This window comes from Bos mutus, chromosome 21 (genome assembly GCF_027580195.1).
Source record: "Bos mutus isolate GX-2022 chromosome 21, NWIPB_WYAK_1.1, whole genome shotgun sequence".
Classification (NCBI taxonomy): Eukaryota; Metazoa; Chordata; class Mammalia; order Artiodactyla; family Bovidae; genus Bos; species Bos mutus.
In genome coordinates, this window is record NC_091637.1 from 57071133 (window position 1) to 57096521 (window position 25389).

The window sequence follows — 25389 nt, forward strand, 5'->3', positions numbered from 1 at the left end:
TTTATACAGTATTCTTACCTTGAGAACCCCATGAACAGTATGAAAAGGCAAAATGATAGGATACTGAAAGAGGAACTCTCCAGGTCAGTAGGTGCCCAATATGCTACTGGAGATCAGTGTTGAAATAACTCCAGAAAGAATGAAGGGATGGAGACAAAGCAAAAACAATACCCAGCTGTGGATGTGACTGGTGATAGAAGCAAGGTCTGATGCTGTAAAGAGCAATAATGCATAGGAACCTGGAATGTCAGGTCCATGAATCAAGGCAAATTGGAAGTGGTCAAACAAGAGATGGCAAGAGTGAATGTCGACATTCTAGGAATCAGCGAACTGAAATGCACTGGAATGGGTGAATTTAACTCAGATGACCATTATATCTACTACTGCAGGCAGGAATCCCTCAGAAGAAATGGAGTAGCCATCATGGTCAACAAAAGAGTCCGAAATGCAGTACTTGGATGCAATCTCAAAAACGACAGAATGATCTCTGTTCGTTTCCAAGGCAAACCATTCAATATCACAGTAATCCAAGTCTATGCCCCAACCAGTAACGCTGAAGAAGCTGAAGCTGAATGGTTCTATGAAGACCTACAAGACCTTTTAGAACTAATACCCAAAAAAGATGTCGTTTTCATTATAGGGGTCTAGAATGCAAAAGTAGGAAGTCAAGAAACACCTGGAGTAACAGGCAAATTTGGCCTTGGAATACGGAATGAAGCAGGGCAAAGACTAATAGAGTTTTGCCAAGAAAATGCACTGGTCATAGCAAACACCCTCTTCCGACAACACAAGAGAAGACTCTATACATGGACATCACCAGATGGTCAACACCGAAATCAGACTGATTATATTCTTTGCAGCCAAAGATGGAGAAGCTCTATACAGTCAGCAAAAACAAGACCAGGAGCTGACTGTGGCTCAGATCATGAACTCCTTATTGCCAAATTCAGACGTAAATTAAAGAAAGTAGGGAAAATCACTAGACCATTCAGGTATGACCTAAATCAAATCCCTTATGATTATACAGTGGAAGTGAGAAATAGATTTAAGGGCCTAGATCTGATAGATAGAGTGCCTGATGAACTATGGAAGGAGGTTCGTGGCATTGTACAGGAGACAGGGATCAAGACCATCCCCATGGAAAAGAAATGCAAAAAAGCAAAATGGCTGTCTGGGGAAGCCTTAGAAATAGCTGTGAAAAGAAGAGAAGTGAAAAGCGAAGGAGAAAAGGAAAGATATAAACATCTGAATGCAGAGTTCCAAAGAATAGCAAGAAGAGATAAGAAAGCCTTCCTCAGTGATCAATGCAAAGAAATAGAGGAAAACAACAGAATGGGAAAGACTAGGGATCTCTTCAAGAAAATCAGAGATACCAAAGGAACATTTCATGCAAAGATGAGCTAGATAAAGGACAGAAATGGTATGGACCTAACAGAAGCAGAAGATATTAAGAAGAGATGGCAAGAACACATAGAAGAACTGTACAAAAAAGATCTTCACGACCCAGATAATCATGATGGTGTGATCACTGACCTAGAGCCAGACATCCTGGAATGTGAAGTCAAGTGGGCCTTAGAAAGCATCACTACGAACAAAGCTAGTGGAGGTGATGGAATTCCAGTTGAGCTATTCCAAATCCTGAAAGATGATGCTATGAAAGTGTTGCACTCAATATGCCAGCAAATTTGGAAAACTCAGCAGTGGCCACAGGACTGGAAAAGGTCAGTTTTCATTCCAATCCCAAAGAAAGGCAATGCCAAAGAATGCTCAAACTACTGCACAATTGCACTCATCTCACACGCTAGTAAAGTCATGCTCAAAATTCTCCAAGCCAGGCTTCAACAATATGTGAACCATGAACTTCCTGATGTTCAAGCTGGTTTTAGAAAAGGCAGAGGAACCAGAGATCAAATTGCCAACATCCGCTGGATCATGGAAAAAGCAAGAGAGTTCCAGAAAAGCATCTATTTCTGCTTTATTGACTATGCCAAAGCCTTTGACTGTGTGGATCACAATAAACTGTAGAAAATTCTGAAAGAAATGGGAATACCAGAACACCTGATCTGCCTCTTGAGAAATTTGTATGCAGGTCAGGAAGCAACACTTAGAACTGGACATGGAACAACAGACTGGTTCCAAATAGGAAAAGGAGTTCGTCAAGGCTGTATATTGTCACCCTGTTTGTTTAACTTACATGCAGAGTACATCATGAGAAACGCTGGACTGGAAGAAACACAAGCTGGAATCAAGATTGCTGGGAGAAATATCAATAACCTCAGATATGCAGATGACACCACCCTTATGGCAGAAAGTGAAGAGGAACTCAAAAGCCTCTTGATGAAAGTGAAAGTGGAGAGCGAAAAAGTTGGCTTAAAGCTCAACATTCAGAAAACAAAGATCATGGCATCCAGTCCCATCACTTCATGGGAAATGGATGGGGAAACAGTGGAAACAGTGTCAGACTTTATTTTTCTGGGCTCCAAAATCACTGCAGATGGTGACTGCAGCCAAGAAATTAAAAGACGCTTACTCCTTGGAAGGAAAGTTATGACCAACCTAGATAGCATATTCAAAAGCAGAGACATTACTTTGTCATCAAAGGTCCGGCTAGTCAAGGCTATGGTTTTTCCTGTGGTCATGTATGGATGTCAGAGTTGGACTGTGAAGAAGGCTAAGCGCCGAAGAATTGATGCTTTTGAACTGTGGTGTTGGAGAAGACTCTTGAGAGTCCCTTGGACTGCAAGGAGATCCAACCAGTCCATTCTGAAGGAGATCAGCCCTGGGATTTCTTTGGAAGGAATGATGCTGAAGCTGAAACTCCAGTACTTTGGCCACCTCATGCGAAGAGTTGACTCATTGGAAAAAGACTCTGATGCTGGGAGGGATTGGGGGCAGGAGGAGAAGGGGCGACAGAGGATGAGATGGCTGGATGGCATCACTGACTAGATGGACGTGAGTCTGAGTGAACTCCGGGAGTTGGTGATGGACAGGGAGGCCTGGCGTGCTGCGATTCATGGGGTCGCAAAGAGTCGGACCCCAGTGAGTGACTGATCTGATCTTATACAGATTTTATCTGCTTAAAGAAAGTATACATTTAAAATAAAAACACTATTTCTGGAAAAATTCTGATGGTTTCCACCTGCATGCTTCAACCAAAGAGATCTTTCAGAAAATATAAATTTAATCAGGTCACATGCTCAGGATAAAACCAAACGTCTCAGCGTGGTATACCAAGTTCTTTATTACCTAGCCGTGCTGGTTGCTACAGCCTCATTTCTTGCTACATCATACCTCTCTCTCATCTCTGCAACCCCTACAACCTCCCCGCCAAAACCAGAAGTGCTCTCCCTTATCTCTAGACCTTGCCACCTGAAGTTCCTTCTGCTTGATATGGGCCTCTTTATCTCCAATCTTTATTTACTTAACTCCTATTCATTCTCCAGGTCACAACTTCTCTGTAGAGTTCTTCTAGATACCGTCTCTCCTTCCCTAACTCCATATATTGAGGTTAGGACTTCTCTCTTCCTATGTGCTCCCTACTGGTCAGGGCTTTACTCTATTGGGGCATTTATACATCGGAACTGCCTACTGGCACCCACCACCAGACTATCTAATTCATTACTTTACTCTCAGAGTCTGGCATACAGTAAGAGCTCAGTTAAGTGTTTGCTAAATGAGTAAGTCTAGGAATCACAGTGCTAATTCTACAGAAAGATCCACTGGAATCAAGGTTCTATTCCTCCCTCCCTCAACAATGTTCCATTTTTACCTTTGAAAGCTCAGGCAGCTGTTATTCTCTCAGGTTTACAGACCTATTGTGATGACCAGGTTTACAACATTCTGTCTACTTCTATTTCACTTAGTACTTCTAGAAATCTGATAATTAAAAGGTAGGTTAGGACGGGGTTCACACCACTGAAGACTTCAGATACCTAATACTTTTACTTACATTTACAAACAAAAACTATCAATCCAGAATTTGAGATGAGGCATAAAAAAAGCAATTAATCATACATTTCTGAACCTTTCACAATTAGATACAAGCTCATTAGATATAAGCTCAGAAAGATATCAAGGTTTAGAAAACCAATATGACGCCCATCTATTTTCTACAAATAGTTTAGTGAATCAGGTTCCAAAATTCAGTACTGTCTTTTTTGGGGGCCGAGCCATGTGGCATGTGGGATCTTGATTTCCCAACCAGGGAAAGAACCAGCACCGCCGTGCAGGGGAATCACAGAGTCGTAACCACTGGACTGCCGTGGAAGTACCAGCACTGTTCTTCAATGCAAACATTAATAGGACATAACTGACAGTGAAAACAGTGTTAAATCAAACCCACTTCAGGGGCCTATTACGGTTGAAGAGGAACTTGGTTAAAAACAAAGACATGTAAGTGTGCAAACAGTGTTTTCAGTTTTCTGGCACAACTTTCAGATGTGTGGATGTTTCACCTTCAAGTGCCTTGACATGTAAAAACATTTACTGGAAGTCTTATGGACATGTCCACGCTAAGCATGAAACATAAAAATGTTTTAGTGAAGAGAACAAAAACAGAGCTCAAAGCCTTGTAATTTATCAAAGCTACCCACTTCATGGAGACACACTTAGTGAGGCTAGCTCATGTTAACTTATAATAGAAATTGATACTCCTCTTCATCTAAATATGAGAAAAAATAGTTGTGAGGCAAGAACTTTCTAGTCAGTTTATATTCACTGAATATTTTAGCCGGTCCATAAATTAACACTCTAAGAGGAGATATTTATAAAAAGGTACTATTCGTCAACAGTGTTTTTCACTGAGGAGTGAGTCTAAAGGGTTTTTAAAACAACTTTTGTATTATTTGAATTATCTGAATATCCAATCAGGGCATCCTTTATATTTTTAGAAACAAAAATATAGTTATTAAAATAAAGTGTTAGTCACTCAATCTTTGCGACCTCATGGACGACAGCCCACCATGCTCCTCTCTCCATGGAATTCTCCAGGCAAGAGTACTGGAGTGGATTGCCATTCCCTTCTCCAGGGCATCTTCCCAACTCAGGGACTGAACCTGGCTCTCCCACTTTGCAGGCAGATTCTTTACCCTCTGAGCACTAGGGAAGCCTGGGTAGCTATTCTTTACTGACATCATTTCCCCAAAGTTTATTAAGTATGTAAAAAGCAAGACACAGGATAACATGTATAGTGTGGTACTATTATATCACAACAGAACAAGAGATGCACTGAAATATACAAACACATTCAAAAATATTCAGAGGTTTGTAAGAAAACTCAAAACTGTTCAAAGTCTGTCATCAATATGCATTTGGGGAAAGGAGTGGTAGTAGATGAAAATACGGTTTCTCGATGAGTGTTACTGAACACACTGTCTAAAGTTTCTTAAAGTGTTAAGTAAAGGGACTTCCCTGGCGCTCCAGTGGTTAGGACTCTGTCTTTCCACTGCAGGCGGCACAGATCTGATCCCTGGTTGTGGAACTAAGATCCCATCCTCCATCCCCACCACCCCAAAAAAGGAAAAAAATATAATAGAAGCTTCACTACTTCATACAGAGTTGGTGCTCAGTAAATGTTTGTTTTGCAGTCCATTTTTTGATCAGTAGATGTGGCCTTGGAAAAGTAACAAGTTACTCACCTCATCTCTAAAACAAACAGGATGATAGCAGTTACCACACAAGCTACTGTAAAGCTTAAGGGAGGTCTTACACATCACGAATTTAGCCCAATGTTTTGCACACAGTAACAGCTAAATATTCTAATCTATCTGAATTTCTAGAACAGTTTTCTCCAGCCACTTCCAAAACCAGAAGTGGACAAAATGCTTGTGTCTGGTCAGAGTTCTTCTACTTTGGATTTTTTAGGAGTTAAGTGCAATATTTGGTTTTAAGGCAGAAATGGCAACTTTGTATCTCAAAACTGAGTTTGAAAAGGCAGGAGACTTGTTGAATACAGAGGCTCTTCCTTCTGTCATTTTCCTTCCTCACTTACTAATACCCTCTCCCAATCCTGTTTTCCATGTATCAGTCTAAGATGCATCTTAGACTGCATTAGTTTCTGCACTTCTTGGCAACAGAAAGCATAAGAGGAGTAGTCAAAATCTGACAATGGCAGAGTTAGAAAAATAAAAATAACTTGCGGCTTTAGGAAATGGCCCATTCAGGCTGTTTTCTCAGTGCTTCTAAGAGAAAAAGGGACTATAACCGAATCAAAGCAAAATGGGAGTTTACACTAAAAAGCCCACCACCGCAGGGAACACTGTATGTACCATTTTTTTTTAATGGCTCTGTTTTGCCATCTAACATTGGATATTTCTTGCAATTGTATCATTGTTTTTTAAAAAGTCTCAATTAATCTGGTAAACTTTTTAGACTTTGGAAACTTGAAACTGTGCTGTCAAATGATGTGTACGGAAAATAACTCAATGCTTATCTTCAGAAATTGTCTACTAAGAGTTAATGTAAATAAATTTAAAAACCATTTGTTAAAGCCCAACTGTGAGCCAGGCACAGTGTTTGGTGCCTGCACTTCTATGAAGAGGAATAAATGAGCTCAGGCTGAGGAATCTAGACAGAATTTACATGGTTAGTATGTGGCAGAGGCAGTATGAGAACACAGATCTAACTCCAGACTTCATATTTATAAAATATTAATACCATTAAATTTGGGCATTGTTATGTATCTCTGAATCTCTCTGGGCAAATGGAAGACCTATTCTGCAAGCTTCATGGGGCTGCTATAAAAATGACATTAAGCAGCATATGCTTGCAGTTCAAGATGGTGGAGTAGAAGGATCTATGCTCATCTCCTCTTGCGAGAGCACCAAAATTTCAACTAGCTGTTGAACAACCATCCACAGGAGGACACTGGAACCCACTAATAAAGATACCCCACATCCAAAGACAAAGAAGAAGCTGCAGTGAGATGGTAGGAGAGGCATAATCATGATATAATCAAATCCCATACCCGCTGGGTAGGTGGCCCACAGACTAAACAACAATAATACCAATGAAGTTGTCACACTATTGTTGAAGGTTACATTCTGAACCTAAGTCAGGATTCCCAGCCTGGGGATCCGACAAAGGAACTGGGAATCCCAAGGGAATTTGGCCCTGAGGGCCAGAGGGATTTGATTAAAGGCTTTCCAGGGACTGACCGGAGAAGGCAATGGCACCCCACTCCAGTACTCTTGACTGGAAAATCCCATGGACGGAGGAGCCTGGTGGGCTGCAGTCCATGGGGTTGCTAAGAGTCGGACTCGACTGAGCGACTTCACTTTCACTTTTATGCATTGGAGAAGGAAATGGCAACCCACTCCAGTGTTCTTGACTGGAGAATCCCAGGGACGGGGGAGCCTGGTGGGCTGCCGTCTACGGGGTCACACAGAGTCAGACATGACTGAAGCAACGCAGCAGCAGCACCAGCAGCAGCAGCAGGGACTGACTGAACTAAATGTGAAATACATACAGTTGTATGGTAGTTCTAATGTTCTTTGGCATTGACCTTTGGGATTGCTCTTCAGTCCCTGGAAAGCTCGCACAGGGTTGGACACGACTGCTGCGACTTAGCAGCAGCAGCAGCATGGACCAAGAAAGTAAAGAGCTGATGAGACAATTTTATTAGAAATTTAACTTAAAACTGAGTTTAACAGTATAGAAGTATACATCATTTAGACCACATATAAATTTATTTTTATAATAATACTTGATATTTATCTCCTTGATTTAGGCTCACTGTTCTCTCTTTTTTACAACTAGGGTTAAACATTGATTACACTCTCCCCTTTTTTAAAAGAAAAAGTTATGCAGTCTGCATGGGTACTAAAGATAATTCAAAATATATAACTGAGAGTCTATTAAGAGCAAAGGCCTGTGTTAGGTTCTTTGGGTGATTCAAAGATGACTCAGATTTGGAACTTGTCTTTAGAAAATATAGTTGGTACAAGTTGGTAGAGGAAAGTTACACAGGTTAATTTCAAAACAAGTCAGAAGATGTAAAAACCTAAAAGAATGATAAAAGAAGTGTTTTAGAGGTTTGCAAGAAGCAGGAGCACTTAATTTGCAATGCCTAAGACAAAACACGGGAAGTAGAATATGAGTTTGGTCTTAAAGGCAAGGGTAGAATTTAGACATTTAGTGAACAAAGGCAAAGATATTATAAAACCAAAGAACAGTGTGCGCAGAGGGTCAGAGGTGAAGAGTTTATATGAACAAGTTTTTGAGAAGGAAATGGCAACCCAGTGTTCTTGCCTGGAGAATCCCAGGGACGGGGGAGCCTGGTAGGCTGCCTTCTATGGGGTTGCACAGAGTTGGACACGACTGAAGCGACTTAGCAGCAGCAGCAGCAGCAGCAGCAGTAGCAGCAGCATGAACAAGTTTGAGTTATAAAATAAAATGTGGAATTAAATATTTTAAATATTACACATTGGAACCTTATTCACAATTTTGAGTTAAGTGCTAAATTTCATTATGATTAAAGATGTATAACTTGAGTCATTTGAACTGCCATTCCTGAAACAGGAATTCTTCAACCATATCCCATGTTTAACTGAAACCTGTATTTGCTACTTTGATCTGTTGATGATGGTATTTAACTTAGCTCCACTGTTCTCTAGCAAGTATATCCAGACTAAGCTGCCGAAGAGGAAACAATTAGAGGGAGAAGCAAAATGAACTACCAGAGCAACCAAATGGAGACAGAAGGGAGCGTGTTAACATGGGGACAATGGAGAGGATGGGAAGAGGGAGGAATGGATTAGAGTGGGGCCAGTTTTTGTTATTCTGTATTTGTATCAAGTCACATACTCCTGGAATCTGACCAAGTTGCTAAGAGAAAAAATTAGGTCATTGCTTTCAGTTGTTTCTCTGTTAAGAGTTTTAATTCAATAAAGTATAATCATATGCATTACAACTAAAAACAGGGGCAATGCATTTCAGAAGCTATTTTGGAACTAAAGCTATAAATAAACTTCATATTCCAAAGACTGAAAAATACATTTTTGATCAATATAAAAAAAACAAATCTGTATTTTAGAGCACACAACTGTAAGACACCCCTGACTGGAATACGCATGCAGATGCTGGTGCTAACTCAACAGTATTTATGAAAAGGAAACAGAAGCTCTACTGGCCTGTGGGTTGTTAAAGTTCATGAGAAAATCTATAGTTCCCCTAAAGAGTCGGTATTTACTAAAAGAATTACAAATCAATAAATAATACATTCTCACTGTTCTCACGTTTTCAGAGCTGTTTATGCAGTGTATTCTAAGGTCATTGTGTAAAGTCAGTGATTAAACACCTGGTCCTTCATCTGAAGCTCTTCCAATCTAGTCATTTATTTTGGAATTTTATACACTAGTCTTTCAATATAGTTACTGTTATGAACTAGGCTTCTAAGCTGCAACCACAGAAAACAACTTCAGTTGGCTTAAACAGAAAAGGAATTTATCTGAAAGGATACTGCGAGCCCAGAGTTGCTGGGAAAGTTGGAGAGCGGGCTCAGAGTACAAACAACAAAGGAAGACTGCGAGTTGAGTACTACAGCACAGAACAGCCCAGCGAGGGCCCCTCGTGGCCTGGGACCCAGGCCAAAACTGCCCCTGGACAGTGAACGCCATCACTGGCGCCACTGACACTGATTCCTCTGCTTTTCCACTAGGTGTTGCTGTTCCCACCGTGCTTCCAGAAAGAATTCTCTACAGTCCCCAAATCTCCGTGCCATCAATGCTCTAGATTCAAAAAGTCTAGGTCACGTAGGGGAGCTCTGACCACAGAGAAGACTGAGAAAACACTGGCAGGGGGGCTCTGTCTTCTATCAAGACCTACGTGGTATGGAACTGCCCAACGCAAAGAAGGAGTTCCTCACTCGGGGCTGCTGAAAAAGTCAAATAACTGACCTGGGAATACTTGTCTATCCAGGAAAGAATGGCCTGCTCAGCACAAAGCCCTCTGTTCTCTGGCTAAGTGCTCGGAAGCAGTCTGAGTGGTGACCTACCCAGCTAGCCCACAATTCCCCCACCCCCAAGCAGTTCAGTCCCAACAGGCTCACAGCTGAGATTGCTCTGAGTTGTTCCTACACCAGTCTGGTTGGCTCCTACAACTAGGCCACAGTGGCCTCTCACTATCATTCTTAGACGTTGTTTTTCACACTGCTCCCCTGTCTCACCATGCTGATTCCTGGGCTTCAGGTTGGAAGAGCTGGTGTGGCTCACAGCTTCATCCCTTACAAGACTGGGAAAATGCTAGTTATTCATTTCTGAGCCCTGCCATACTCATAGGTTGTCAAGATAACCAAATGAGAGGAAAGTAAAGGCTCCATGTAGACCAAAATTATAAGCATGATCTCATTAATTAACAGCCCTGATAGGTATGATAAATTCCCTAGTTCTTCAGGACCGTGGCCAATCCAGATCTCTCTGGTTCTTCTGGGTACTGATGTCACATCTTTATTATAAAAAATTAATTTTGTAATCAAAGCAATATAGGCTCATAATTTACAAAGTCTTATACTTAGTAGCAATAAAAAGTGTACCCTAAAAGCAAAACCTTCTGCCCTTATCTCTCCTTCACTCAGTCTTGCTTCCCAGAGGCAACTATGCTCAATTTTTTAGTATCTTCTGATATTTATCTCTTTATAATTATAATTTTATAAATTTTATTAAACCAACACTCAGTGTTCAAATCATAATGACTACTTAAATACTACTTACTGCTGAACCAAACTGTATACTAGAATTATATTTTCTTCCATATTTAACTTTAAATTTTCTTGGAAATTATTAATTTCCTCTTTTCTCACTTGCTTCACTTTTAATAAATTAGCAACAGCTAATTTTTCACAAGTGTACCAAAAGATCTGTAATACTTCTTTCAATGTCACTTGTCACTTAATTTTCAAACATTCAGGTAATTGGTCTCTTCCGATATCTACTTCTTGGACACTCTCCTCCTCCTCGTCCAGTCTAGACTAGATATCCACTACATCTAATGCACAGCTAGTATCTAGGATTTCCTTTTCTTCTTTCTGGTGTTAGACCCCATTTTTTGGGTCCAACACTTGCTGGTTCTTCGTTTACTTCATCATTTAGTGGAATACATCCTTAGTTGCTTCCTAAGTAGGGGTACAGGGGAGTTAAAATTTTTGAGGCATGACTGGAAAATGCATTTATTTAGCCTGACATTTGACTGACTGTTTGGCTTTGTGTTTAAAACAATTTTCCATCATCTTTTTAAAGGTACATTCAGTTGTTGCTACTGGAAAGTTCACTATCATTGTTTCCTATTTCTTGTATGGAACTTACCCTTTCACCTCCCAATGATTTTACAATCTTCTCTTTTTCTCTGGTGTTTTCTAGTGACAGGGATGAAATTTTTAAAATATAGAAATCCCTTTAGCTTCAGCAATATTTATTACATTACTCCTTAGATACTGTCTTCTCTTCCATTTTCTCTAGTATATATTCTACAGCTGTTATTTAAGACGCTACAGTTTCTGGATGAATACTCGTTTTCTTATTTGTCTCCACTGTTGTCCATCTCTTTGCTAATCTGTTCTACTTTCCAGATTCCTTCAATTTTCCCTTCTAATCCTCCTACAATTTTCATTTCTAAAAGCTCCTCTTTTCACTTTTATAGCATCCTATGTATGTCTCGTTGTTCAATATTCTTTTATGTAAGGATATTTTGATTCTATTGACGTTTTCTTCTCTCCCTTCATTGTCTGTTTCCTCTAGCATGTGTTCTTATTTCTGTCTCAATCTGCAAGCTTTTCTCAAACATCCAGTGGAAGACTAAGGCAGTTTAACAGCTATTTGGAAGGTCTGTTGCACAAGCAGGCTTGCTGACTGCTGTCTTCCCTGTAGGACATCTGGAAGGCAAACCGGCTTTTTCACTGTATAACTCCTGAGCATCATTTCATCATGAAACCCCAAAGCAGGTCTATATATGCTCTTCATATAGACCACTTCGGCAGCACCAGTTTATTGTCTGCTATCTGTCCAGTTTGGACCAGAGCAGGGAAAGGTAGAGTGTGTAGGCTTTCACATAATTCCACATCTCAATCCTGTGCCTTATCCCCACCCTTCTTTATAGCTATTTCCAGATGTGGAATCTATTTTCCTTTCTTTGAAAATAAATCTCAGGACTCTCGTGTTTAGAAGGGAATTGAGGAGGCAGGTCAGGATTTGCCACCTAGCTGCAACGACGTCAATGCAAGAACAGACAGGTGGATCACTTAAGCAGAATGAAAAGTGCTAAACCATGTATTCACGGGAGCTTAATAAAGGATAGCACACATGAGTAAGCTGAAGCCTCATTACCTGTTAATTCACCTCCCTAATAGTGATTGCCTACTTCTCTGAATAAAATACATTCTCAGTGTAAGCCAAGAATCCTCCCTTTTATCCACTTGCCAAATTACTCTGGCTGTCTGCCTATACTGCCTCTTTTTACGATGTTCTTAAAACTATTAAATCACCTCTCCACCTTGAAGAGCATATGTTGTCTCAATGTCCTAGCTTCCCTTGATAGAATTTGTCTCCTTTTAAAACTGGGCTTTAATTTTTAAAGTCAAACCTAATTTGGAATAAAAAGGTTAACTGTCATTAGTTCATAAACATTTACTCAGTGCCTATTATGCCCCAGGCACTGGGGATACAAGGATGAGAACAATATGATCTTATACTCAAGCTGCCAGTCTAGTCTCACAGGCTTTCTTAACCAGGAGTCTTCAACTGAATCAAAGAAGACAGAAAATTATTTTGGGGACTATTTTCTTAATTCTCTCCAAAATGGTATGTAACTAGTACCACACTAAATGCAGTGGAGAGATGCTAATTCATTACACGTAATAGATGCCTCAGAGTATTATAGGTTTAGTCTGCTTGCATAACTCTAGTTGAAACCTGAGTGACAAATGGCCAGATACAACAGTCTGATAAATAGTATGCACCAGTTTGCTAGGGATAAAATTACAGTAAAATCTTAAAAACAAGTTACTTAAAAAAAGTTTTGCAAACTAGTCTCAATATGGAGTTTAGTCAATATAATAAAAAATTATTTTTTAAAATGTAAATAGTTTTAGAAGAGACTGTGGTAGTGAATAATATATGCTGTGATGATTTTCATTTAGCATTTAACATTTATTGAATGCTTACTATGTCCTGGGCACTGTTCAGATCAGTTGATATGTATTATTTCCTTTAATCCTCATAATCCTACCTCATAGTGTTACTATTCTTATTTCACAAATGGGAAAACAGGGGCTTAGAGATGACTTACTTTAAGGTTAAACAAGTTAAAACATGATAGTAAAGAATTCAAATCCAGTTTGTCTGGTTTCAGAGCCTGAGATCTTAAGCTTTATGGTATAAAATCCCTCTTCAAGTGACTAGTCTCCTTCCCGTGGGAATGGGGCAAAACTATGCTGGTTGGTTGGTTATATGGTTGGTTATGGTTGGTTATATGGTTGGTTATGGTTGGTTATATATAAACCCTAGTATGAACAGCCTAATGGGTATGGGAGAAAGGTAATGCCTACATGGTGTACAAAAAGCAAAACATCAAGTAACTCAAACTCTGTAGTTTGAAAAATGAAAAATTTGAATTTGAATAATACAGAGTCATGTATATCCAAATTTAAGGGAATATTTGCTTGCTTGTTTTAAGTAGCCAAAATTAAAGTTCTATAAGGAGTGTTGTTTTATAGCCCTAAATGTGCTCCAAAAAATAAAATTTCTAGCTACTGATAAATTATACGTATAAAAATTTAACTCAACATAAAAAAAAAAACCACTCTAGATCAAATATTATCCAAGATCCCAAGAGCTAGTTCACCATTTTACTTTCTGTTAAAAACTTAACAACAAAACAAAAAAAACTATACCAAGGGATGCTTTCCCAGTTTTAAAAACAGTAAAGTATACACAATACACTTTGGTTTCTTATTAAATGTTTCAAAAATAAAACCATTTTGAGAAAAGAGTGATATTACACCTTTATGGTAGTGCTGCAAACTGTTTTTCTGTAGAGGCATTTTCTGACAAATTTGGTTTTACAGAGTCAAAGAATGGTAGGGCAAGCTGCTAGGTTATTTTTAATAACATATTTTCCTATAGTCTGATATCTAATGGTCTATTACTCATAGTTTTTGTTTTGAACTAGCAAGAAAATATTTTAATGACATTTTGATTTGGCAATAAAACAAAATTAGTAATATTACTACACAGGAAATAGTAAAATAAGATTTTAAGATTCTTTATGTAATAGAAATCTCAACTTTTTTCACTCATGCTTATCATTGTCTTCCAATAATGTCTTCCATTTTATTACTGACATTGTTATTTAACTGGGGCTTTTATTTTTTTCAAAGTTCTACTGACTTGTTGATTCACCCACACAATACAGATTTTTTTCCAAACTAGAAAAATGTGCTTGCTGCTGCTGCTGCTGCGTCACTTCAGTCATGTCTGACTCTGTGCGACCCCATAGACGGCAGCCCACCAGGCTCCCCCGTCCCTGGGATTCTCCAGGCAAGAACACTGGAGTAGGTTGCCATTTCCTTCTCCAATGCATGAAAGTGAAAAGTGAAAGAGAAGTCGCTCAGTCGTGTCTGACTCTTAGCAATCCCATGGACTGCAGCCTACCAGGCTCCTCTGTCCATGGGATTTTCTAGGCAAGAGTAGTGGAGAGTGGGGTGACACTGCCCTCTCCAGAAAAATGTGCTTAGTTTTCCTTATGTAAATATATATCTTTTACTCAAATCATGAATTCTCTGCTAATTTGCAACTTCTAGTGTTCTTTTAGCAAACACTCATCAGCTAAATTTCTGAAGTACCTTCATGTCATATAGCTTGTTTTCTTTTAATATACGATCATAGAAAGCTAAGAGTACATTCTGTGAAGACAGCAAATTCCCTTTCTCTCCCACGGAAGGTCACTTTCCAGCTCTGAAATGTTATGATTCTAATGTTTACCACAAATATACACTAAAAGATATATTCTTCTAGTGTAGCTGTAGTGCAATTATTTGCCTGTAACACAAAAAATGTGTCATTCCAACTTACTAATTTTAGTTTAAATTAAATGAAGGCAGCACATGAGTTTAAGAACAAACTGTGCTTTATACTCCATAAGCTATTGCTTGATGCACAGCTGAACTTGAAAAGATAAGAGAATATTTTAAAAATTTAAGTCAGAAACCTTGCCCAATTCTTTGATTCAAATAAATCTGTATCTAAATGAGACTATCTTCATTTTTGTAATGAACTTTCATTCTTATTCTAAATATTTAAGTATCAATAAGGCACCGAGTATCTATATGAGAATCTAAGTTACCCAACGAGTCTCAGACCAAGAATAACCTTGAAATCTGGCAAACAGGACTAGCTCAAAGCTCAAGAGCAGACAGGGCGGTAGCTGGGTCATTACATATTCTCACATCTATCATCTTACATTAGGGAAAAAAGAGCCTCAAGTCTCATTTATTATTTTTTTTTTTTTTTTTTTAATATTTTTTTCATTTATTTGGCTGCACCAGGTCTTAGTTGCAGCATGTGGGATCTAGTTCCCTGACCAGGGATCAAACCTGGGCCCCCTGCTTTGGGAGCTGACAGAGTTAACCACTGGACCAGCAGGGAAGTCCCTCATTTATTCTTAACCATTAGTTGTGAATGCTTGGTATTAATACCAAATGAAGAGCTACATTAACATTAACCCCCATTCTGTCTCAGATGTCGTAACTACAGATTTGAAAAAATTGACTCTGTCACATCCCAAACACTGAAATCATGGAACACACTGGTCGTGCTTTCAATCTGGAAGACAAACGTGCAATTCAAGAGATCAAGATTAAAATTAAAAACCAGAATTTCATTACCTTGTGCAAGCATGTTAAATTCCAAGAACAGTGCTATGTGGTAAAGCTCCATGGCTTCTTCTGCCCTGGTCATGTTTGGCTTCCCTGCGACGAGAGCCTGAACTTCACTGAGACTGCCCACAGAGGGGCTACAGTGCAAAACGGCCAGGTCCACCATGTCAGTATACATACAGTGTAATATCACTTTTGCATATTTTTTTGGTATAATGGACTCATCTAATATAATTCTTGTGGGAGTCCTCAAAGTTCGGTCTGTGATTTCTTCACCAGTCCGTATCCTTCTTTGTAATAAATTTCGAAAAAATGGGGACCGTGCTGAAATAATAGCCTTGTGAGCTTTGAGCTCTTCATCTAAACAGTTCTGATTTCCACCAAAAGCTTCAACCAGTTCAGAGTCTGAAGAAAAACTAAGGACGACATCATAATAGCACATGTAATCAAAGAGTCCACGCATATCTACATCAAGGGAATTTGGTGTTCCAAATTCTTCCCTAAGCTGAACGAGGATATCAACATTTTGAAACCTTGAGTCCTCCATTCCAAACTCTCCCGTGTAAAGGTACTGGAGCAAAGCAGAAAACATGGGCATATCTATACCAGCTGTATTGATGTCCATGATGATCTCTGCCCCATATTCAGGTGAGGAAGAAAGTAGTGTTTTAAAAAATGGACATCTTGCCGCCAAAATGGCACGATGAACAGGAAAGCAAGTTTCTTGAAATATTAAGTCTACATCAGTACAATACTTGTACTCATAAAGATCGGCCATATCTTTCTGCAATGTCCGGGCTTCTGGTCTAGCCACACTGGCTTGTAAAGAAAGCTCCTTTAAGGCTGAAGTTCCCTCATATTCCTCCACTAATGCATTGACATCTCGAACATCCCACCCAGAGAGGAGTTCTCGCATCTGCTTGGCGTGATCAGCAGACCGATTAGATTTTCGACGCTTGATAAACTTCTTTTTGAGGGTGGCAAGGCCAGAGGTTCTCTTTTTTTTGTCTTGTGGTTTCTCATGGCCATGGTCAAGACTATATAATTTTGATTCACAACCATAGCCTTGCTGAGAATAGGATGATGTCCCTAAGAAGGAAATTAAACAAGTGAAAATTTATTTCTTTTTTCTTAGCAGTCATTTTCAACATTCAATTTAACATACATTTTGTGCTAAAATTTTTACAGACATTTCTGAACCATTCAAGTAAAACTGATTTTTGTTTCTATAAAGGAAGGTTAAAAAGTTCAAGTAACTCATTTTTATATTAAATAAGGAATAGGGAAAAACAGAGCAGATTATTCATTGTAAAAAAATGCTAAATTTCTATGGGCACAATAAATGAAATAAAACAATCAAAGATCAACTGTGCTACAGCAGCTTGGTTAGGATAAGAATCATATAAGCCAGATTTACACCTGGTAGGAAAAAACATGGATGCTGCAGAATTATTATATATATTAACTTTTTCCATAGCTCAACCCTCTTTTCATCCAAAAAGACCACTGAAAACACAATCCTATTTATATCCACAAAAGAAAATGAGGTTAGAAAAACTGAACTGGTTACCTATGAAAGTCTGCTGGGCTTGAGGATTCCCCCCTACTCTCGGGGAGCATGAATGAGGATAGCTAGATGCATTAGCACCCATTTTCTTCAGTCACTCAGGCATTCCATCTGCTGGTTCTTCAGAGTATGATCCCAGAGGCCTTTACGGACTTTCAACCCTGGATCCAGGAGCCTCTTTTCATCCATTTCTTGATATGAAACAAAAATAATTTTATTGTTTCAAATGTATCTCAAATTGCACAGCTAAAAAAGAAAGTTATTGAAAACTTGGCTTTTATTTGCAAATAATAATATACTGTCAAATTCACATGTAAAAATTTCAGAAAATGTAATTAAACAGCTAAATTTGACTTATGTATCAGTGCTACCTGCAATTTTGTGCCAGAAAATGTACCAATTATATACATTCTAAGAAAGCAAAAAGTACCATATCAGATTTATTCAGGCATTTTGCTGAAAGAGGGGGAAGGAAAGATAGTTCAAACTAAATTATCTCTAGGCTACTTGTTCTGTAACAATTTTGAGGAAATTATAATAAATACAGTGAGAAGACACAAGGAAAAACAAAAACTTTCATCTTTCCTCCCCATAAAAGTCCTGAAATAGAAACACTACTTTCTTTTACCTGATATTATGGCTTAGAAAGGATAGGGCAGTACCACTAACAGATAATTTTAACAATTATAGGATAAATTCCACATTACAGAACCTTAACTCTCAGAGCTGCAAGCTGAAGATATAAGCACAAAAAGAAGAAATTCTAAGAGAGCAGAGTGTTCACAGGATACTTCTAAATCTTTATACCATCCAGATATATAAAATTTATTTGACCAAAAGCAATAATGGTTTAAGAGAAAACACAATTTAAAATCTATTATTGGAACTGTTAGGAAACTAGGCAGTTAATATGGCCTCATAATGAAGGATGAAATTTTTTAACAGTTAAGAGTTAAACACAAATATCACAAAAACCCTGCTGGAAAATAGAACTATGTCAAGATTCTTGGCATTTATTTTCATTTCTGCTACATAGTGTAACCTTAGGAAATCAAATTTAAGAAAATCACTTAACATCTGTGCTTTCCTTCAATCTTTTCCCACTATAATCATATGGAAGTTCATTTATCTAATAAGCATAGAATTACCTGCCTACAGTGTTCAAGAGGAGACTGGGAAACTCTGCTAACTAGATACTATGAGAAGTAGCAGTAACTTCAATCAAATCATATGCTCACATGTAAATTTAATTTCCTATTTGAAATTTACCTACCATAGAACAGCACATTAGACTTTTTGTATATATACATTATATATATTATATATAATGTAGAAAATATATGTATATATGTAACATATACATTATATATATAATGTAGAAAAGGCAATTTTTTGTGATTCATTTTGAATGCTGTCAATTTTTATAAAATAGAAACTAAATCTGCTTGTGTTAATTTCAGTTCAAACTTCAAAAAACCGTAAGTTTAAATAACGGGCTTCCCTCATGGCTCAGTCAGTAAAGAATCCATCCACAATGCAGGAGATCACCTGCAATGCAGAAGACCGGGATTCAATCCCTGGGTCAGGAAGATCCCTTGGGGAAGGAAATGGCAAGTCACTCCAGTATTTCTGCCTGGGAAATACCATGGAGAAAGGGGCCTGGTGGGCTATAGTCCATGCGGTCGCAAGAGTCAGAAACGACTTAGCAACTAAACTACCACCACTACCAAAGTCTGATTAATAAATCTTAATTTTTGAATTCCTTAAAAGCTTCAAGATTCTATTGCATTTTTACTGGTTCTTTAGGAGAAAACAGGCTTTCTTAAAAAAATAATACAAATCAACTTGTTTACAAAACAGATTCACAGACATAGAAAACAAATTATGGTTATCAAAGGGGAAGGGGAGGGATAAAGGCTTAACAGATACACACTACTATATACAAAATAGATAAACAACACGGATTTATTCTGTAGCACAGGGAACTATATTCAGTATCTTGTAATAACCTATAATGGAAAGGAATCTGAAGGTGTACACCTGGAACTGGCACAATGCTGTCAATCAACTATAAATATTACAACAAAAAAGAAAAAACAGGATCCCGGAAGCCAAGTTTGTGGTCTTATTTTCAAGTCAAGTCCTATTCTCAGTCACTAAAAATTTTTATTTAAAACATAGAAACAGCATCAGCAATCCTATGCAAACAAAGAAGTCTGAAATATACTAAGAAAAAAATCCAGAGTAAAAATATGCAAAATAAAAGCCTTTATCAAAACGAGAAAAAAAAAGATTAAAAAGACGAGCTCTGAATATGGACGTACTGGTGGATGATGGAAAGTGCTGGTAAAGCGTCACTCCTACAGTAGCCCTCTCACTTCCATCTTTACTCATTCTTGAAGTTCCACGTTGCTTCATTTTGTTGTTTTGCTTTTGATTTCTGATGACTGCAGAGTAAACTCACTAACACAGAACAAAGTATGCTGAAGAAGCAAACCAAGAGCGGAGACTTGGGTCCAGATGAAGAAAAGCCGGAGTGTCTACAGAAATGGACAAAGGTAACCTGCTCTCACTCCATCTCATAAATAAGATGAAGTTGACTATTCTCTCATCTGTGTGTGCATGTGCACACGTGTGCACACACACGAAAAGTATCTTCATCAGAGAATTTTGCAAAGTTTGCAGGGACAGAAAACATTTTTGCACTGGTCTGAGATTTAAACCAGGCCAAAAATGATTAAAAAAAAAAAAAAAGCTCAATTTTATGATTAGCACAATTAGATACTCTATAAGGTATCCCCAGAAAGGTTAGAAAACCTCACCAGCCCCAATGAAGACAAAAGAACACCCCGCAAACACCAGAGAAGTCATAGCTGAGATACTGATGCTTGGCCATTTGCCACTATAATTAGCACCAGAAGGACAGCTGGGGTCTCTGATGAAGTGACTTGAGATAAAAAAGTCTTCAGGACTTAGGGACAGTGTCTCTTCCTGGCAGCTCCAAGTCAATGGAAATCCCCTTCAAGATGAACTGCTTTGGGTGACATTCATATCTCCTATTAGAGCTCTGATACTAAAGTACATAGGCCTTGGAAAGACTTGATGGGAGAGACTTTTTCTGGATCAGATATAATCCTTAAATCCCTCCTGCGTCCCCAATCCCAAATCCCAGGAGTCACTAAAGTTACTAAAGCCATATTTCTCGAAATTCTCAGGAAACAATTTCTTAGGTAACCAAAAACTCATACCAAATGGAACACAGTATCTTGTTATTTATTTCTTAATTGAATCTGCTGCCTTTACGCTGGAAGTGAGAGTTAGTCACAGTCTTAAAACTCTTCAGGGATATTTTCATTCTGGGCAAGCTTTGATTGTCTCCTACATAAAACAGGATGAAACGTAACCTTTGGATGATAGACAGGAAAGGGAAAGGGAGGGCCTCAGGGACTGGGAGAGGCCCACAGGATGCAAATGGTCCTAGAAAGCTGATAAATCATTTTCCCAGAATCACCTTTCTGGGAGAGCTCCTGCTAATAGTTGACATGACAATCTCAATCAGAGGATCCAACTGGCTTAAAATAAGCTTCCGTGATTGTAGCATATCCAACTATGGGAGAAAAAAGTCATGCTGAATGCAACAGAGAAAATTTACAACCCAATGAAAAAGAATTGAAAACGAAAATCAACCTCTCCCCTAAAACCCCTCTCCCCGCAAAATCCCTAGGCCAGCATTTCCAAAGAGTTTTCCCAATGTTTTAGAAAATGCAGAGTTAAACAAAGCTTTACTTTTCCCTACTTCAGAACTTTTTTTAGAATCTTTGAAGTGCGAAGGTGCACTGTGAACCTCCAAAAGGAAGTATTCAGCTTAATCTAAAGGAGCCCTTTTGCCCCACAAAGCAGTAAAACAGACTTGCATAACACACTTGGAAAACTCTGACCTTTGCCATAAAAATATATTTTTACCTTTTAGGCTGCAGACAGAACAATGAGTGTCAGGTACAGTAAGTCTTGTACCTGAAAGCCTTCAAGTTTGTGAACTTTCAAAGATGCAAATATGTGTTCCATCACCACTAGGCACGAGTGAAACTGTGCCTTGCCTCCCATTTCCTATTGCCATCTATCCTTGGGCTCTACCGTCTCCCGCCTCCTGTCCCTCCACCAGTCGGGACTCTTCTTGCCTGTTCACTTGATGCCAGCCTCTGTATGCCAGCTGTTGTACTGTGCCATTGTGCTTTTCAAGGTACTATACTTTAAGATTAAAAATGCTTTATTTTTGTGTTTGTTTTCTATGTAGTATCTGTGTGAAAAGTATTATAAACCTATTCCATATTCCAGTACAGTACTATATAGCTGATTGTGTCAGTTGGGTACCTAGGTTAACTTTGTTGGACTTAATGAACAAACTGGACTTACAAAGGTGCTTTTACTGCATCTGAGATAGTTCTCTCTCATAACTAATTTATCACTTACATGGGATAAGTACATTTAACGTCTATGAATCTCAGTTTTTATAAACCAAAGTTGAGATGTATGGGCCAGATGTATAAAATAAGTCAAAACAGGGTTCCTAAAATTCACTGAAGTGTAAGACTTATTGATTTGTAAAATGAGGATGGGGAAGGGAGTTATTTCTATATTAAATGTTATTGTTTCAATGAAAAAAAAAGGGCAACTGAATTTTGAATTTTAAACATGTTTTCCACTTAGTCTGATTATTAGGTATAATTATAGAAGAACAGGAACGTGGGACACGTGACTGTGAAAAACAATTCATAATTAAGAAGAAATGCAAAACTATAGTAATATTTCACTTCTGTCAGATCTAAGAGGACTACATCATTCAAATCAGGATACGTGAGAGTGAAAAAGGGTACCACCCAGGCCTAAGGAGGCAAAGCTGGATGAATGATAGCTTCTATAGTCAAATCTCACATTTGTAGAGCAGCTAGAAAAAAAGGTTAAAAAGAAAAAAACAAAACCTAAAAGTTAAAAGAATACGATTTCCTATGTCCATTCTCATTCCCAAGCATGTTTTACCCAAAATAACAGCTATCATTTATATACCAAACTCTGTTTAGAGCATTTATATGTATTAAACCCACTTGGTTCTCCAAATACCTTTTAGATAGAACCTTCAGTTCTATCCTCGGACACATAAGAACAACAAAGCAAAAAGACTCTGAACAGTACGTCAGAAGCAGTCAGCAAGACCTTTGCCTTTTGCTGCTGCTAAGTCGCTTCAGTAGTGTCCGACTCTGTGCAACCCCACAGATGGCAGCCCACCAGGCTCCCCCGTCCCTGGGATTCTCCAGGCAAGAACACTGGAGTGGGTTGCCACCTCCTTCTCCAATGCATGAAAGTGCAAAGTGAAAGTGAAGTCACTCAGTTGTGTCCGACCCTGTGCGACCCCATGGACTGCAGCCTACCAGGCTCCTCCGTCTGTGGGATTTTCCAGGCTAGAGTACTGGAGTGGGGTGCCATTGCCTTCTCTGTTGCCTTTTGAAGGCATCTTTAAATAGATAAGATCAAAGTGGAAGGGGGTTTAGACCCTTGTCTGGGTCTCTAGCAGAGGTTAAGTGAGACCCAACAGGGCAAGCTGGACCAGAGCAGCTTGGCTCAGCTATCCCCAACACCAAAGCTTCTGTTGTCTTCTTAGCAATAAACTGTACTCCCCCTAACTAAGGCAGCTCTAGAAGCAGCAGGATAAATTTTCTCTAGCAGGTAGGAATAAGGGCATATAAACAGAGTTTGGAAATGATTATGAAGCCCTCCAAGAACTTGCTCAATCAACTTTTATGGTAAATGGTGCTGTTTGGAACTTTTGTGTTCACAGTAGGAAGACTAGTTTTGAGCCAGGCACACAGTATTTGAGTGAATGAGTGAAATCACTTTTCTAACTGGGGACAACCGTTTTCACTGCTGGTTTAGTGGGCTTCCCTGGTGGCTCAGATGGTAAAGAATCTGCCTGCAAGGCAGGCGATCTGGGTTTGATTCCTGGATTCGGAAGATCCCCTGGAGAAGGAAATGGCAACCCACGCCAGTATTCTCGTCTGGAGAATCCCATGGACAGAGGAGCCTGGCGGCTCCAGTCCATGGGGTCGCAAGAGTCGGACATGACTGAGCAACTAGCACTTAGTGCTGTACAGAGAAGCAGCTCTGGATGATACGGAGAAGGCAATGACAAGTCTGAGTCTAGATAGGAACCTACAGAGGATCAGTACAGAACTATAGCTGAAATCAGAGAACATGTTCAAAGCAACTGAATTTGAAGAAAAAACATGGAATTTCTCATAAACTTCACTCAAAGACAGTTTAGATTTTCTGACACCAACTCAGTGAATGTTAAAAAGCAAAATACAAGGGCATATTTCTTGTTGATGAGTTTCTCGGGGCTCCCCTGGAAAATCTGGAGAAGAAAGAAAACGTCCTGGTGAAGCTGACAGTGAGCCTGACACTATGGCTACACACGGAGAAGAAAAGAATAAGAACAAACCAGAAACAGGAACGCAACCCTCAAAGGCCCCCTCATCCAGGGCAGTTTCCATGAGGACATCAAGTGCTTAACTGTAACTTCTGATTATCAGGAGAATCAGCATGTGAATGGTCCTAGGAATTATTCAAGTTCTTATAAATAGGAGGATAATAATGGTTTAGGGGCTGAAGTTAATTTTGTACTAAAATTCTATTTTTCCTCCCATCACCCAGAGTAGAAGAATCTGAACAGATATGAGGGAAAACCCACTAGCTTATATTTTCAGCCAAGAGTAAGGTATATACAATGTTGCCCTCGCCTTAATAATGATCACTCATGCCATTCTGATAGGCTTCTGCCCATAATACCTCTGATACTCACAGACTCTTTGTTAGGATGTCAAATGAAGAGGTATTTCTCCTAAAAGTCTCCTGAAGTTCATAGTTAGAAACAATCTTGCAGACATAAGTCCTAGTAAAGAAGTAGGAACTTCTCAAACTGTAGGTCTGAGGATGAACAAGTTTTAAGACACCTCCATTATGAAAGACCCCTCTTACAGAGACAACAACACCTCGTAGGTAAAGTGAGAAGTAGAAAGTCAGACAAAACTCTTCCCTTCCTAAGGATTTTATGAGGCCTTTCTTGGATAAATGATAAACTATTTTCCCCTTTCTTTCCTCAACCCCACTGCTTATCCTGTGCTACTTGTAGCTGAAATGCTAGACGAGAATATTACAGTCCAAACAAATTAGACCAGAACACATATTCTAGGTCCTGTTTATGTAATACAAGTCTGCATCTTAAAAACACTATTTTGCATTTGTTTAGGGCATCTATAACAAAACACTAAGACAACCCAGATGAAGCCTTTATCACAGAACACATAGTAAACGCGTACCTAATTGGTGAGGGAGGTGGTGGAAAGGAAGAAGTGGGAAGATGATAAAGTCTACTTTGCAATGTCGTTGGCAATGCTGTGAACCAAGAAGAAACACAGGACAAGCGATTTGTGGGTGACCTGGGAGTAATAAGGATAATGGGCTTGAGGTCCCAGAAAGACATACCAGGGAAGACATAATGCAAACAGAGAATACATTAAAGGAGAAATCTATAAACAAGAGTTTCCTAATACAGTTGACCTTCTGTATCCACAGGTTCTGCATCTGCAGATTGACCCAACTGTAGATAGAAACTGTTCAGAAAAAAAAATTCCAGAAAGTTCCAAAAAGCAAAACTTGAATTGTACACATGTTCTCAACTATTTACATGGCATTTATACTGTATTAGTTATTATAAGTAATCCAGAGATGGTCTCAAGTATATGGGGGATATGTACATGTTATATGCAAGTCCTATGCTATTTTATGTACGGGACTTGAGCATCCACGGATTTCTGTATGTGTGAGGATCCTGTAACCCACCCCCCCGGATACTGAGGGATGACTATGATATTTTCACTGCTCTAGCGGCTTGAATTAGCAAGTTTAC

General features: G+C 38.9%; 1 protein-coding gene across 2 annotated transcripts in view; it reads right to left on the minus strand.

The window, feature by feature from the left end:
- The window catches only part of BTBD7 (BTB domain containing 7), an 88974-nt gene that overhangs the window by 39472 nt on the left and 24113 nt on the right, over window positions 1–25389 (minus strand). For both annotated transcript variants that reach the window (XM_070357877.1, XM_070357878.1), the window contains exons 2-3: window positions 17433–17620; window positions 15872–16951 (exon numbers count right to left, since the gene is read on the minus strand). In XM_070357877.1, coding sequence (XP_070213978.1) covers window positions 15872–16951; window positions 17433–17514 — 1162 coding nt within the window. In that variant the 5' untranslated portion in view covers window positions 17515–17620. The remainder of the gene's footprint in view (window positions 1–15871; window positions 16952–17432; window positions 17621–25389) is intronic.